At 34.6% G+C, this 16850-nt stretch overlaps 3 protein-coding genes across 6 annotated transcripts; all 3 read left to right on the plus strand.

Annotated features, from left to right (window-relative positions):
• Nucleotides 1–2563: 2563 nt before the first annotated feature.
• On the plus strand, nucleotides 2564–7374 carry LOC8261503 (calcium-binding protein 39). 3 transcript variants are annotated; one of them, XM_048379175.1, is made up of 12 exons: nucleotides 2565–2957; nucleotides 3222–3386; nucleotides 3480–3598; nucleotides 3738–3812; nucleotides 4458–4551; nucleotides 4658–4717; nucleotides 5041–5106; nucleotides 5189–5287; nucleotides 6187–6231; nucleotides 6653–6755; nucleotides 6895–6983; nucleotides 7089–7374. In XM_048379175.1, exons 1-11 carry the CDS (start codon nucleotides 2835–2837, stop codon nucleotides 6981–6983), a joined length of 1038 nt encoding a protein of 345 aa, XP_048235132.1. In that variant the 5' UTR covers nucleotides 2565–2834; the 3' UTR covers nucleotides 7089–7374. The 3 variants fall into 3 exon arrangements, with proteins under 3 accessions (XP_048235133.1, XP_048235132.1, XP_015573356.1); XM_015717870.3 differs by having other exon boundaries at nucleotides 2566–2957; nucleotides 6895–7374; XM_048379176.1 differs by lacking the exon at nucleotides 5189–5287 and having other exon boundaries at nucleotides 2564–2957; nucleotides 6895–7374.
• Nucleotides 7375–8256: 882 nt separating this feature from the next.
• On the plus strand, nucleotides 8257–10654 carry LOC107261087 (60S ribosomal protein L7a-2-like). The gene is made up of 7 exons (XM_015717871.3): nucleotides 8257–8487; nucleotides 8920–8967; nucleotides 9084–9285; nucleotides 9419–9588; nucleotides 9818–9946; nucleotides 10047–10139; nucleotides 10380–10654. The coding sequence occupies exons 1-7, from the start codon at nucleotides 8485–8487 to the stop codon at nucleotides 10509–10511; spliced, it is 777 nt and encodes a 258-aa protein (XP_015573357.1). The 5' UTR covers nucleotides 8257–8484; the 3' UTR covers nucleotides 10512–10654.
• Nucleotides 10655–11447: 793 nt separating this feature from the next.
• Nucleotides 11448–16546, plus strand: LOC8261500 (protein trichome birefringence-like 43). 2 transcript variants are annotated; one of them, XM_002516765.4, is made up of 6 exons: nucleotides 11448–11980; nucleotides 14898–15000; nucleotides 15299–15470; nucleotides 15588–15763; nucleotides 15851–16009; nucleotides 16112–16546. In XM_002516765.4, exons 1-6 carry the CDS (start codon nucleotides 11599–11601, stop codon nucleotides 16422–16424), a joined length of 1305 nt encoding a protein of 434 aa, XP_002516811.3. In that variant the 5' UTR covers nucleotides 11448–11598; the 3' UTR covers nucleotides 16425–16546. The 2 variants fall into 2 exon arrangements, with proteins under 2 accessions (XP_002516811.3, XP_015573341.2); XM_015717855.3 differs by lacking the exon at nucleotides 14898–15000 and having other exon boundaries at nucleotides 11844–11980.
• Nucleotides 16547–16850: the final 304 nt, after the last annotated feature.

A 16850-nucleotide genomic window follows, 5' to 3' on the forward strand; every position in this document is an offset into this window, starting at 1 on the left:
TAGCATAATTCTGTAATGCTACTCTAAATTGTTCTGCATTTGTGAATTTCATTCCTCTGATAAACTTTAACTCTTGATGATTACACTTAGGATTGTAAATTATTTTTTTCTTCCTCTTTTTTTTTTTCCTAAAACCACAGTCATCCTCATCACTTGAAACATGAGTATCAACCTCAGCATCACTGTCAGGGTACTCAGAATGGTACTCACTACTATCACTCACATTGTCATCCGCTCTAGTATTGCTACTAGCCCCCACAAATCCAGTGTCATCTCTCCCTTGGTCCCTGTCCAATCTTAATCCAAATCCATTGTCAACTACAGTCTTGCTAAAGTCCTTCAGATTCTGTTTTGCAGTAACATATTTCTCATCCATATCTGAGTCAGAAACATCAGAAGATAGGCTATCCTCATCATCACATTCATCATTTTCAGGGGTATAATTTTTATCCTCGCTAGATCCAACATAGTCATCAACATTGTTCACACATTCAGGCTCTACTTCATTTTATCCTTTATTTACAACACTTTCAGGTTCAGTTTCATTTTGATTTGTATTTTCAAATGTAACTACAGTCAATGGTTCATCTGCATTATCATTATGAGGTTGATTATCATTTTTAGTTATAGTTTGCCCACAATTTGGAGTCATTGTTATAGCTTCAGCATAAACTTTTAAAAACCCATAATCTAAACCTTCTGCAAACATCTTTTTGCACTCTTCTTCAGTCTCAATAACAACTAAGCCTAGATCCTTTCTTATAGGATTCCATCTCCTAGGGGGTTCATAGACAACACTTAAAAAATGTGTATATCCCAATGTTTTCACTATCTCCTCAATATCATCCATATTGAAACTAGAAATGCCATTAAGATTTACACTACACCCACCAATATACTTAACTACAGGATTACTAATTAATGCCTTATCATATGATGAAATTCAATAGGAATACTGCATAAATATACACACAGCAATTAAATTAGTAATGCGGTAATAAAAATGCAACTTTGTAGTAATAACAAATGCAAATGCCTGTAGTAATAACAAATGCAAATGCAATAACAAATGCATTTGAAATTGGGGCACTTTGTAGTCATTGCAGCACTTTGTAGCAAATGCATTTTGTTATTACAGCCACTTAACAAATGCATATACGAAATGGCATTTGTAATAATTGCATTATGTTCAGAAAGTGCTCGAAGGTTGTAGTAATAATAAATGTATATTTCCTACAATATTATACCTACGAGAATAAGATTTTCCACTTGCATTGCTTTACCCATTCAATGTATTAACAAATGCGTACCTTCGTTGTCGTTTTCTGGAAGGAGCCATCTTGCGGGGGACCACAGCCACAAGCTTCAATAATAATGGACGACAAAAGGGACAAAGATAACAAAGCGAAATGAGCCTATAGAATGAGTTATGGAAGTTATTAGTTGTATTATAATTGGAAATCCTAGAAATTAGAATTGGGGATAGAATTGGAGAAAAAATTGGGGAAATCGTGAGACGAAACAGTGAGTTTTGCGTTCCTTCATTATGCTCAGCCACGTATGGACGCCATATCATTAGTGGCACACGCCAAAACACGGTTGGGTAGACATGATACAATATGCAAATATGGTGGACCAAATTGATAAGTTTTAAAGGTGATGGTAGATTCACGAAAATGGTTAAAAGTTGGGGTATCTGGGATCGTTTTTCCTATAAAAAAAAGGGTGAAGTATATAAGAGTTGGCTGGTCGGGGACACTATTAAAATGAAATGATAATGTTATTGTTCTTCATTTAAATGCTGTCATTATTTTAAAAAGCTCCAATCAAACAACTGAAAAATAATAGTGAGTGCATCCTTTTATCTAAAATACTATTACCATTTGTTGTAAGTCTCATGCTACTACTGATGCAATGGCAGTGTCAAATTAACTTTGCCATTACTTAAAAGTTTATGACAAGTAGAATCTATATATATTAATCTTTTAGAATTAATTTTTTTAATATAAATAAATTTTTTATTTTAATATATATATATATATTTATTTATTTTAATCATATCAATGAACATAAAATTCAAATTTATATATAATTATATAATTATTTTTATTAATTTAAATTTATATATAATTATATAATTATTTTTATTAATTTATATAAATTAATATATAACATCCTAATAAAATAATTACATATAAATATATTGAGAGTTGTTTTAACTCGGTCTTGTAAGACAATGAGTGAATAAAGAGGGTCAATTCATCGTGTTTACTCTTATCAATATATTATATCAATTATATGATATTTTAATGTTATAAATTAAATATTAAAACTTATGGATAAATATATCTTAAATTCACTCTAACAATAAAATAACTCTAGAGACAAAATAAAATAATCCGGTGGGATCGTTTTCAGAGAAATGTCGACGTAATTTTGAGTAATGTAATTATCATAGTAAATAGGAATATAAAAAGAAAGTGTTAGAAATTGTATAATGGAAAAGACTTTTTTTGTAGCCCAATAGGATAATGTATTATGGCCCAAAAATTGCAACAAAAAATAGCAGAATTTCAATTGGGTGAAAAAGTTGACGTGAAAAAGCTGGTTAGCTTCTGAACATCGCAGCAACCTAATTTAAAAAAGAAAAAGCGAAAACCAATTTTACTTTTTTCAGATTCTCTCATTTCCATTTCAATTCTCACACCAAATTCAGTGAAAAAACAACAACAACAGCACTGTCGATAAAGATATAGATAACAAGAATTAAAAAAAAAAAAAAAAAGAAGCTATTTGATCGATCGACATCGGCGATCGTCGTCGTCATCATCATCATGTCGTTTTCATTCTTCAAGCCGTCAAGGCCTAAAACGCCGTTAGAGGTGGTGAAAGCAATGAAAGACAGTCTTATGGCTCTCGATACCAAAACCGTTGTTGAAGTTAAAGCACTCGAGAAGGTTTTTTTTTTTTTTTTTCTCATTTCTTAATTATCGTTTAATTTTTACTTGAATAGGATCAATATATCTACTAATTATTTACAATTATGTTTACAAACAGTTAATTCTTGCTAGTGCTTTGATTGTGTCAATTATGAAATAAATTACTTGCATACAGTATAGCGATCATCTTGCTTCTTACATGTAGTAACATCCTGTTCGTATTGCTATTAAGATTATTTGTTATTTTAGGTGATAAAATCAAATTTACTTTGAATTGCATAGGCATTGGAAGAAGTTGAGAAAAATGTTGTGGCAATGAGATGTCTTCTATGTGGAGACGGTGAGGTTGAACCAAACACCGATCAGGTTTCACAGCTAGTGCTTGAAGTCTGTAAAGAGGATGTTCTCGCTCTTATGATTCACAAACTTCCTAATTTGGGATGGGAAGTGAGTTTTTCAATTTGTTATTATCACTTTGACAAGCTTTTCTTTTTCCTTTTTGGCGTGCATTCATGTTGTTTATGTCATTATTTCATCCAGGCAAGAAAGGATTTAGTCCATTGTTGGTCTGTGTTGTTGAAGCAAAAGGTTGATTCCAAATATTGCTCTGTTGAATACATAGAGAATCATTTTGAATTACTGGACTTTCTGGTCGTCTGGTAAGCTTATATCTCTTTCTAGAAGGGTGTCTGATGTCTTCATGGCTTTTGGTTGCTCTTTTCTAGATAGTCATGTCAAGAGAGAAAAGAGTTCTGAATATGAATTATGATATTCTAAGATGTTGTCTTCTGGAAGCAGCTATGATAACAAGGAAATTGCCTTGAATTGTGGACTCATGTTAAGGGAGTGCATCAAATTTTCATCACTTGCAAAGTAAGACATCAAGCTTTTTTATTTTATGGTTGTTGTGTTTCACGTCCTTAATGATGTTGCCAAGGTTGATGCTTAGGTAAATTACTTTGCGGCTATTTGTGCATGCTTGTTGACTGAAAATGAAGCAGGAAAATCGAATGATTGGAAGATTAATTCTTGTTTGCTGTCATTTCTAAACAGTGTTAAGAAATTTTTGCATCATCTATGGAATGAGGTTGTTCATGCGAATGAGTACTAGTTCTGTTATAAGCTTTCTTCTCCAATGTACTAATCGGTTATTGTTGATGAGTTTGCATTTTTGGATGAATATGTGGATTCATGTTTACTGCTGCATATGTATATGATATCCAGAAGGGTTGCTTCAGGATTGCATAAGTACACACTAGATACCTTTTTAGAGCAACAATGATCTGCTATGCGTTTGCAATCTTTTCTTGAGGCGTGGCAGTTAATGACTGACTGGAGCAGCTTGATGGAAATTAGCATTTTTATTTTACTGTTTTTATCTACGAGCGAATTTATATCTGTTATTACGGTGAAAATTACATTCATTGCTTCTTTTCAAAATCCGCTTAATATGTGTTACTTTCTAAAGGTGATCAACTTCAAGTTTTCACACTTTTAATTTTTGTAGTGATTTTTCAGATACATATTAGAGTCTGCAAGCTTTGAGTTGTTTTTCAAATTTGTGGAATTGCCAAACTTTGATGTTGCTTCTGATGCCTTCTCTACTTTCAAGGTCAGAGTTATGAGTTTGTAAGTTCTTAGTTTCTTTATGTTTACCTGTCAGTTTTTAAGCCTCCAGTTGTGTGTCTTTTACATATTTTGTCAATAAATGGTTGCAGGATTTACTTATTAAACATGACACTGTGGTTGCTGAATATCTAACTGCTCATTATGATGAGGTAAACTTTCCCACTTATCATTTTTATGGCATGACTTGGGACAGATCTAGGCTCAAATGTTTCTTGATCATTGTATCTTCTATCAGTCAAATAATATTCAACTTAGGAATCTGCTTTAATAAGAGGCAAGGTTTGCTAAAATGTAACCATATAATTAGGGAGGATGAAAAAAATGCTTGGTTTTTTGCGACCCCTATGGCGTAGCAGTGAAGATGACTCTTTATCAAAAATATCTATGTTGGCATGTTTCTATTGTATTTCACTTATATTGCCTGTATATGGTAGCTAATAGCCTAATATGATAAAGTGTTTTTTTTTTCCAGTTCTTTGATCTGTATGAAAAACTTCTGACATCCCCAAATTATGTGACAAGGAGGCAATCATTAAAGGTTAGTTTCCGCTATAAGTTTTAGATCCTGCTTTAGAGTTGTTTTGATCCCTAAGGTAACAAGACTATGTTAATGGATTTAGCTTCTCTCGGATTTTCTTTTGGAGCCTCCGAATTCCCATATAATGAAGCGCTATATTTTAGAAGTTCGATACTTAAAAGTCATGATGACATTGTTGAAGGTATCAAATATCTTCATTCCACTCATTATTTCTTGCATCTTTATTTTGGATCCATGTGGTTGAGTGATTGATTCGATATGCTGTGCATGGATTAGCTGGATATTTTGAAGTAATGGTACCATATAGCCACTACTACTAAAGTAACCAAGTAAGCATCCTAGTCGAGCTTGGAAAATTGTAAATTGAATGAAATTAAAGATCTAAAATCCTTCAATTTTGATGTTTGAAAGCTCTGGCTACTAAGAACCGGGAGCAATGATCTGGAGTCATCCCTCTTTAACACACCTATCCATTATTCTCTTGATCTCTATTGCATATGTGATTGCCATCTCACCAGTGCTGACACCCTGGTGTATCTCTGTGCCAGTTTTCCTATTTGTTCTAGCGGCCAAGACTTGTATAATTCACACCAATTACTGTTATAAATGACCTACAAAATTTTTTACTTCCAAGAGTTGCTGCATGGGAGGGTAGTTGTTACATTTTGATTAACAATTTGTTTGAGGATGATCCTAGATAGCTTCCTTAGAGATGGAGTAACGACTCTTTTAATAGGGAACTGTACCGCTTTTTACTTCTTGACTGTCCTAGAGAACATCAGCAACTCTCTCTCTCTCTCTCTCTCTCTCTCTCTCTCGTTCTGTTCAACTTTAAACTTTCAATATGTATTGGGTCCATTAGAGTTACATGCTTTTACCTCTCTGTCTGATAAGATATGTAGTGTGTCTCAGACTTCCTCCTTGAAAGTAGCAAAACTTGAAGTGGTATAATTACCTCTTCCTAAAGTCATCCTGAGTGATTATTGATATTTTGCCTTTCTCAATATATAATGGAATCACTTAAAATTACTTACTTATAATCTAACAGTTTTTCTATTTGTTGTTTGTTTGACTGAGCAGGACTCCAGCAAAAATATTCAGATCTCGGCTTTTCACATTTTCAAGGTTTTGGAACATCTATCACTCAGTATCTTTTTCTGGTTGTTAGTCGTAATTTGTCCCATTTGCAGGGATTAACGCAATACTATTGGAACTAGAGGAGTTTCATTTAATAGAGCATGTATACTTGGCTAATTTTAACTCCTAGGCCTAGCTTGTCTACCCTATGGAGTGAAGGCCGTCATTATTTGTATGCTGCACAGTACTGAATTATTCATATCCTTTAGTTTCATTTAATAGAGCATGTATACCATTGGCTAAACTTTTCTTCCATATTTCAACTTTTATCTATTTCTGTTTTTCCCTGCATTTTATGCATTTTTATCTGCAGCTTGGACAATGAATCAAGATTTTGTCCACACAAATTTTTATTCCTGATTCTTGTTTAGAGCTTTCAATCTTTTTGTTTTTTTTTCTTCTAATGCAGGTCTTTGTTGCTAATCCTAACAAGCCACGAGAAGTTAAAGTAATTTTAGCAAAAAACAATGAAAGACTGGTAGAATTGCTTAATGATCTTTCTGTTGGAAAAGGTAATGATATGACATTATGCTCTTGCTGCGATATTGGTAACTGATATACAACTGGCACATGGACTTTGACCTGGAAATTGTGTTTAAATAATCAACCTCTAAAAAAATTTGTATCTTCGTCTATATGTTCATTCCTCAGGTGCAGAGGATGAACAATTTGAAGAAGAAAAAGAACTGATCATCAAGGAAATTAAAAGATTATCACGCCAGCCAGGTGCGGACAGCTAGGTACTTCTCAAACAGCTGGTTTCTCCTTTTCTACGGATATCCTGTCTTGAGGTTCATGCTAATTTTACGTGATGAGTTCCTGGAATTGCCGTCTGCCAAAAACAGGGTTCAGGAGGGTATCTCAAAGCACTAGTAGTAGAGATGTGTGCTTGTAATCTTTTTTGCACAGAAGTAGTACTGAACACATTCACACTATCTGACAAAGCATATTTAAATTGTTGGTTTCTATCCCCAACATTATATTCTTGCTTCTGGCCATGTTTGTGCAACACTGATGCGCCTAAGGCATGGTACTGCTTGTAAGCAAATGGTAAATTTTGCTACGCTTTCTCGGCCTCAAGACTGGTGTTTGTAACATTGAAAAATTCATATACGGAATATTTTCAATGGATTGCTGGAGTTTGGCATGATTGTTTCGTATTACGTTTGCATGGCTTCATCTGAATGTAAGCTTTGGGCGGAGAGAGAAATGAAGAGATTGCTGCAGCCCGCGAGTAGAGGTTGAGTTTGGTTGTTGTATCTGTTAGGACAAGCACTGTCTAGTTATGCTTGTTTCTGTAAGCTGTGTTGTTGATTCTTCAGTTATGGAGTAAGAGCATGTGACGACAGGACTAAGGCATGAGGTTTTGCAGCAGGTCAGATAGAGGACGGACACAAGGGATTTACATGGGCATATATGTTTGACTCGTGGAGTGCTACGTGCCATTTAATACCAGCCCATGCTTGTCCGGTAATGGGCCTTTCATAATTTATTTTCATTTCTTTCTTCCAAAAATTTTAAATTACATAAACCATAGTCGAAATTATTAACTCTAAATGAGGTTTAAAATTCCTTGAATAAGACGAGGGTAAGTTAATTTATATAACTCTTAATCTCTAATTTCCTTCCTCACATGTGCTTCTAAGTCAACTGAACTACTCGTTATGCAGCCTCAAAACACAAATGGAGTGACCTATCCGAATTTATCGAGCACCAGTGCGGCCCTTCACCTCACAAGCGGGTGATATCATTTGAAGAGTATTTGAATTGCAATAACAATGCTAGTCATAGCTTTGATGAAGCACAATAATCACTATCCCAATTCACAACCGATAAAAAGAAGAAATAAGTAGCAGTAATACTAGTTGAATCTTTTTGAAGAAACTTAAATTCCAATCTCGTATCCAAACAGAGAATGGACCAATATTGAAGGAATGAAACCTTTACACGTCATTAATGCTATTTTGAATATTAATTAACAGAATTCTAAAACTACGACCTTTATAAACAGTGGGTCATCCAACTTTTGATATTGTAGCCCAGAAAACTTTTTATAGATAGTGTAGTTCAGGCCCAAGAAAGGTCCAAAACTGCTAGGGTTTTATCATTTTCTAACTCAGTAGCCGTCCCTTGTTCCCTCTTCTTCTTTTTCCCTTGTTATATTTGTTTCTTCCGCCCTGCTGCTGTTTTTCTTTTTCGAAGCTACGTATCCACTTTCCAGTTGAAGGATCCGGGCACGTTATGGTATAAAAAGATATTGTGACTTTGTTTTTATTTTGGTATTTTCATTCATGGGTTTATTTATAATTTTTTCTGTTTGATGGGTTTATGTTATTGAAAAATGTTTTTATTTTACATCTGATAGTTTTGATATTCCATAGTGGACAACCTTTTAGGTTTCTTGTTCTTGTGGTTGCGGAGAAAGTGATGTTTGGACCAAGTAAAAATAGCATTCAAGGTTGGAGTAGGATTTTAATTGCTACTTTCAGCAGCCATTGTATAGATATTTTGTTTTGAAGTCGCTTTAGGAGCTGAAATCTTGTGTTGCTGACTTTTGCATTTTGCGTTTGGAATATTTTGTTGAGGAACTGAGCTATTTAAAATGGGAATAGGAGTTGCATTTTCTTTTTTTGTTTCTCCTTCTGGTTGCTCTTATCTTTTATATCTTTGTTACAGGCTCCCAAAAGAGGTGTGAAGGCCCCAGTATTGGGAAAGAAGAAACCTGTAAGTAGCTCTAGATTGCAACTTCTTTTTTTTTTTTTTTCAGTTTGTAAATTGATGCGGTTTGATTTTCCTTTTGCGAGTATAACTAATTTAGTGCATTCACTTTATACTGGTAGGAAAAGGTTGTCAACCCTTTGTTTGAGAAGCGGCCAAAGCAGTTTGGTATTGGTGGTGCACTGCCGCCAAAAAAGGACTTGACTAGGTTTGTCAAGTGGCCTCATGTTGTTCGCATTCAGAGACAAAGGAGGATTTTGAAGCAACGTTTGAAGGTTCCTCCTGCTGTTAATCAGTTCACCAAAGCACTGGACAAGAACCTTGGTAAGATTTTCATTACTGTGTTAGAAACTCTATAATGTGAATCAATATTGTGGATTTTGGTTGTATCCTGGAAATTGCAGATTTTTTTCTTTTTCTAATGCCAAGCCATAATTTTATTTTTTAAATGTTACAGCTACACAACTCTTCAAGTTGTTGCTCAAATATAGACCCGAGGACAAGGCAGCTAAGAAGGAAAGGCTTCTTCAAAGAGCACAAGCTGAAGCTGAGGGGAAAACTGTGGAATCAAAGAAGCCCATTGTTGTTAAGTATGGGCTTAACCATATCACTTACCTCATTGAGCAGGTACTCATTTTAACATCTGTTGTGCTCTTGCTCCTGGCTCATTAGTTAACTGATTGATAGTGCATAATTTTGCAACTTCTTGATAAATTCCTGTCTGGTTTAACTCCTTGCTCTCAATCATTAAATGAATCATTTAATGACCAGCACTTTAACGCCCATGCTTGTGTTGGTCCATATTTATATTGGTTATATTTGTTTCTTCTAAATAAAGTTCATGTTATACATGTAGAACAAGGCCCAATTAGTGGTTATCGCACATGATGTTGATCCAATTGAGCTTGTTGTATGGTTGCCTGCCTTGTGCCGGAAAATGGAGGTTCCTTATGCAATTGTGAAGGGCAAGTCACGTCTTGGAGCGGTAAATTGTCTGCACCTATTTTATCCGTAAATAATTATTTAAATTGGTTATGTTTGGAAAACTGACCATTCATGTTCTTCTATTTTCTGAAAACAAATAGATTGTCCACAAGAAAACAGCTGCTGCTTTGTGCCTCACATCAGTGAAGAACGAAGATAAATTAGAATTTAGCAAGATTTTGGAGGCAGTTAAGGTAATTAATAATACATTCAGTGCTGCCACTAGACTCTAATGATGTGTTATTTGTTACATTGCACTAAGTCACTTGTTATAAGTTATAATTTGGTATTCAACAATCCTCTACTTTGTTTATGGTGTTGTTCAGATTTTCTCTTAAGCCAAGCATTAATTTGTTCTTCAAATAGTCTGCTTTATTTATTTTTTCAATGAATGAAATTGTCACTCTTGTTTTTTGTTTTTCTGTAAAATTTAGGCCAACTTCAATGACAAGTTTGATGAGCACCGCAAGAGGTGGGGCGGTGGCATTATGGGCTCCAAATCTCAGGCCAAGACCAAAGCTAAGGAGAGACTCTTGGCAAAAGAAGCTGCACAAAGAATGAATTGAGCTCCTCGAAGTTCTATGCAAAAAGAACTTTAGGAAGGCAGAATTTTGGCATTTTCGCATGGATTTGTTTTTCATGGACAAGTTTTTGCATTGATCTTGTAGCTCAGATATTCGTTATATTAACTTGATTTTGGCTGGAGAAATGAGTGTTTATTAAATGTTGTTCAACATCAGCACTGCACCAAGTTATGGGCATAGAATCATATCCACGACCGACCGTAATTGGATGACACAAATGCCGTTTCAGATTAAGAGACTGTCACATTGATAAATATTCTTTCATAAATAAATTTTTATGAACAAAATTTAAAATTTATGTATTTAGCTGAAACATTTGTTCTTTTTATTTACAATACATAAAAGGTCAGAGGGGAGTAACAATATTCTGTTTATGTAATGATGAATGAGCCTGTAATTAATTATCCTTTCCTTTTTGCATCTTTATGTGCAACTGACTACCAAGTAGAACAAGCCTTCTTGCTTCTAATCATGCGTTTGCGCAACACTTATGAGTGAGTCTAAAGCATGGTTTTGTCTGTAAGCAAATGTTAACTTTCAAGCACTACTGCTTGTAGCATTGGAGAATTCATATATCTATCAGCCAATTGTTGGATTATGTCATTATTGCAATCATCTTACTCAGCTAGCCTGAATTATGGGCCATCTGATTCATTTTTATTGGATAATATATATTTATAAATGATGTAGTAGATTTTATCTGCCATGTTTTTAATTTTAGTTTGATATTTTAATTATAAAATTAATTAAGAGATTGCAGCAATCCACAGTTTAGTTAAGGACGCTAGAACTCATTTAATATGGTCGAGAATTCGTTTGTAACAGGAGTAAAACATTTACAAATCACCATGTGATATTGACACGAGTAACTTTACTTAAAACACGTGTATAAATAAACTGAACTCTTTTTTGAGCAACATATATAAACTCGACTCCAACTCTGTAAATTCACATCGTCGCAATATCCACTTCTGTGTATTTCCTATTATCCCTCATCTCTTTCTAAATTCTCTCTCCAAACGACCACACCCCAAACACAATTTCTCTTACTTCCTTTCTTCTTTCTGCAATGAATTTCTTTAAATCCGTTTTCTCAGACGAACCCACTCCACCTGATTCACCCAAATCCCGACCCGATTCCCCAACCTCCCAATCCCCTAACACCGGCCCTACCACTTCCGCATGGTCCTTTGGTGACTTAATCAAAACCCTATCCACCAAATCTGAGTCCATGATCCAAACCTACCGCCAAGACTTTGAAGAATTAGGATCTGGTCTCCGAAAGGAAACGGCTGTGATCAGAGATGTCGCTTCGCGCGCTGTCAAGGTTCTTCCAGCCTCCTTCGAAATCGGTGCTTCCGTCGCCCAGGAATCGCTCGAAACTGTCGGCCAGGCCATCGATGATATCGGAGCCACTGTCTGGAAATCAACGGCTCAGATCATATCTCATGGTAAAGATTCAATCTTAGCTTCTGATAATTATAATAGTAATGATAGAAATCAAGAGTCTCTGAATTTGAAACGATATAGTCGTTTTGACATGCAACTGAATGCAATTCAGTGTGATTTAAATACTTATTGTAATGAACCAGAGGATAGAGTGGAGTATGAGAACTGGATATTGGGGTTTTTTGATTTGGAAGAGAAAAAATTGGAAATTGATAGTTTACTTGGTGAAAATAGGGTTGTCGAGGAATTTTATAATGAGTTAGTGCCTAGTAGAGTAGACAGCGGAAGCTTTTGGAGTAGATACTTTTATAAAGTGCATAAGTTAAAGAAAGCAGAGGAAGCTAGAGCTTTGCTTGTAAAGAGAGCAATTTCTGGTGAAGAGGATTTGAGATGGGATTTTGAAGATGAAGATGACGATAATAATAATAATAATATTTGTGAAAGCTCTGAATCTCAGAATAAAAATAGCAAGAAAAATGTAAAAGACAATTTAGGTGATGCTAACAAGTTGGAGAAGTGTGAGGAGAAGGCGGATAATGGCGAATCTTGTAAAGATAGCGATGTATCTGTGATTTCGAGCCCTCAGTCATTGTTGCTCGAGGAGGAGGATCTTGGTTGGGATGAAATTGAAGAAATTGATGAAAGAAAAGGAGTAGTCATGAGGAGCGCAACAAGTACGAGTAGGATAGATTTGCATAAGAGGTTGAGTGCTGCAGAGGAAGAGGAGGACTTGAGTTGGGATATTGATGAAGATGACAATGAGGGTGGTAAACCAGGATACAAGATTGGCAACTATTTAGGAGGTCATACTCTTAGTTGATTATCATTCACATGTGACCACTTATTGTTCTTGGTCATAATTCCTTGTGTAATTAGTTGGTTTTATACATTTCCTCCTTGAGTTCCAAGTAATTGGATTCTATGTTATTATCTCTGTTAACAGTTTCTGTTAAATGTTAATATAAATTCATTTGAAGCATAATCCTTGGTTTGCTGTCAGGTTTTATCTATTAGGCTTAAGCCCCAAATGCTAATCAAGTTAAGATCTGATAAGACCAAGCTAAGCTTATTTGGTCTTTTATTAATAGTCTTATTGGGAATACATGAACCTTTGTTCTCAACAATGTCAGGCAGTTAAATTTCAATGTGGAATCATCTGTGATGTTCTGATTGGATGAAAATCTGTTCGATGAAACCTTGTAGAACTTGGGAAAGTACTTGTTGGCAGAAGAACTGATCGAGGGAGAATAGTCTTTATGTTTATAATCAAGATTATACAAATATGACATATCATATGTTCAATTTGATTTAAACCTAGCCCAATAAGCAAACGACCATAAGAAAAGAAATCAATTAAATTCAAATAAATATAGTATAGCTAAGTTTAATTTTCGTTTTTGGGTTTCTTGATTATTGTATTCTAGGGGTTTTTCTTTTAGGGTTTAGAGATATAGGGATGATTTGTTTTGTTCGTTTTGATGGAATGGTGAAAGAAAGAAAACCAGCTGACAAAACTGAGAGAAGAAGTTTGGCAGCCGTTGCAGAAGGGGAGAAAGAGGTGATTTTCTTGTTTTGCAAAAGAGTCCTCCAACAAAAATTTCCCTTTCTAATATTTCATCTTTCTCTTTGTTGTCGGGATTCTATAAAAACAAAAATAACTAAAAAAACATGACCGGCACTCAATTATTGAATATGACGAATAGCTTAAATATTTTATATTTAATAATAAGAAATTGATATCTATAATTTTCTAACCAGTGGCTAAAAGAATTTCAAATAATTTGTTTTTTTTTTTGTTTTATTTATTTTAACAGATAAACTATCCTTTTATTTTTAAAATGATAAATCTAAATTTTAGGAGAGAGTAGAAAATTAAAATTTTCCAATCAATGCAACCTTCAAAAGTTAAAAATATAGGTTTTTAATTATATAAATCCATTACATTTAAAAAAAATGTATTCACACGGGAAGGAGGAGGGGGAGGCCTGGGCAGTTGAAAATATTGATTCTGTAGTGGGAAGGGTTGCATATGAGAATGGAAAAGGCTAGCAATTTGCATTTGCTGCTTTTTTCAAGATATTTAATCTTTTTTCTTTTCTTTTTTTTTTTATTGTTTTAGGCGAGAATGATGCTTTTTGAGTTGGTAGGATTCACTTTCCATCACTACAACACTTCAGCTCTGTGTGCCATTTCGCATTAATAATTCATTGTACACTGAATTCTTTTAATTTAATTTTCCTTAGTTTGTCAGATGTTAACTTTGTATTAATCTCATTTAATCAATTCATTCTTTCAAGCAGACTCTAAAACACAAAGTTGTTACTTGCAGTCTTAACTATGGAAAAGACAATTTTAGATTTCATCATGAGCTTCAACCCAAATCCCTCTCTCTGCATGCAAGCAACTCTATTAAACACTTTTTTTTTTAAATTTTTTAGTTATTGTTCATAGAGAAAGGCATTGGCATATAGAACATACATTTACCAAACTGATGCAGTATGTATTATTCTCTTAACTATATAATAATTTGTTGAAAATAGTCTTTGTATGTGCAAAAAACTATTGGTAAACAAAAAATTTAGAGCACCCCTGACTTAGGCAGAAATTCTGAAAAACACCTTGATTTAGTATCTTTCCATTCTTGGAAGATTTCCCTTTCCTTTCTTATATATATATCGTTAGTGTTCATCTAGATGAATAGCCATTTCATATATTTTTGTGGGTGGATTCTTTCCCAATTCTCTCGTCTTTTTACACTCATGGGTGCAATTGGTCTTGCTGCTCTTTCGGTTCTAGTTTCTCTGATTCACCAAGTCCATGGCATGCAAAGTGTAGTTAACAACTACCACAAAAATGGGTGTGATCTTTACCAAGGGCAATGGGTTTATGATGCATCTTACCCTCTTTATAATGCATCAGATTGCCCTTTCATTCTTCAAGAATTTAATTGCCAAAAGAATGGTAGACCAGACAAACACTATCTCAGTTATAGGTGGAAGCCCACTTCATGCAGATTACCAAGGTTCATCTTTTCCTTTTTCAGTTTTAACATTGTTTTGATTTCAGAAAAATGGCTCTGTTCATCAATTGCACATAAAGAGGAAAAAAAACATATTAGGATAATTTTTTTCTTTTTTAATCAAAAAATTGCTTATAATGAATTGCTACTAGTACAGCTAGTAGTTAGCTCACACCCTGTATGTGTACTTTGAAAAAAAAAAACTATTTACCTTATCAGTTGCATTTCAGGAAACATTGAATTAAAATGAGCGTATAAACAATTTAACCCCATCTTTTTTGTTATCAACTTGATGATGCAGGTTCAATGGAAAATCTTTTTTGTTAAAAATGAAGGGAAAGAATATCATGTTTGTAGGAGATTCCTTGAGTCTGAATCAATGGCAATCACTCAACTGCATGCTTCACACAGCATTACCAGAAGCTAAGTATACTTTAGATAGAGTCGGAGGCCTGTCTACATTCAGATTCACAGTAAGTTCATGTTTAATTTGCATCTCATTGGCTACCGTTTTTGTCAAATTTGCTGATGCAAAAGAATATTCATCAGCGTTTAATTAGTGTGTATAAATATTGATTCACAATTTGCAGGAGTACAATGTTTCATTGATGCTCTCTAGGAATGCACTTCTGGTTGACACTGTTGAAGAAAAAATTGGAAGAGTTCTGAAACTCGACTCCATTAGTAATGGAGAGTTGTGGAAAAGAGTCGACACATTGATCTTCAACTCATGGCATTGGTGGCTTCACACAGGAAGAAAGCAACCGTACGATTTCTATCATAAAATTTAACAAATTCAGATTAAAAAATCTTGAGCAATGGCTGCAAGCTGTTATGGTACATAATTTTGCAGATGGGATTTCATCCAAGAAGGAGAAAAGATATACAAAGATATAGATCGGTTGGTGGCCTACGAGAAGGCACTCAGGACATGGGCCAGATGGATTCAACACAATATCGATCCTACTAAAACCCAGGTCTTCTTCCAGGGTATTTCACCAGATCATGAAAAGTAGGTGACTCTTGAAATTGAGATCCGAGATCCTTTTTTTAATTAAGAAAGAAAATGGATTTCTCCAATATTCTCTAAGATGATTGTTTATTTGTGCACTAGCTCAACAGATTGGGGCAATCCATCACGAAAGAATTGCAGAGGAGAAACAGAACCATTGCTGCAGCCAAATTATCCAGGGGGTAAGCATCCAGCAGAAGCTATTGTAGAAAGAGTACTAAGAACCATTTCAAAGCCAGTTTATTTGCTCAACATCACAACCCTTTCACAATTGAGAAAAGATGGGCATCCCTCAGCTTATGGTTATGGTGGCCGCCAAGCCACAGACTGTAGCCATTGGTGCCTCGCTGGAGTTCCTGATGCTTGGAACGAGCTCTTATATGCAGCTCTAATTTTTTTAAAAATAGCCATTTAAATGTTTCTCAAATAATTTTAGTAGTACAAGCAGGGTATTGTGGACCGGAATAGATGTCTTCTCTTTGGGATCAAATTTGTATTCATTTATCCAGATTACAAGAGACTGTTCTTTTATTATTAGCTGACAAATTCTCCACAGCATAAGCCAACTGTACATGGCACATTTCATTTACTGAAGATCCTTTCCAGAGGAAAAAATATCGAAGGAACGAGGGGGGAGGAGGGAAGCACCAAAAAGAAAGAAAAAGAAAAACACAAGCAAACCGTTAACTTCTGAAATGTGATCCAATCAGTCAATTTGATTAATAACAATATTATGTACTTATATTATTCACTTTGGGAAAACAAAGCCAACAGTTGAAGTAAGAATTCCTACAAGCCCTAAGCACGCTTAAGAATTAAAAAACAAGTAGCAGAATGTGCG

The sequence above is a fragment of the Ricinus communis genome, chromosome 9 (genome assembly GCF_019578655.1).
Source record: "Ricinus communis isolate WT05 ecotype wild-type chromosome 9, ASM1957865v1, whole genome shotgun sequence".
Taxonomy (NCBI): Eukaryota; Viridiplantae; Streptophyta; class Magnoliopsida; order Malpighiales; family Euphorbiaceae; genus Ricinus; species Ricinus communis.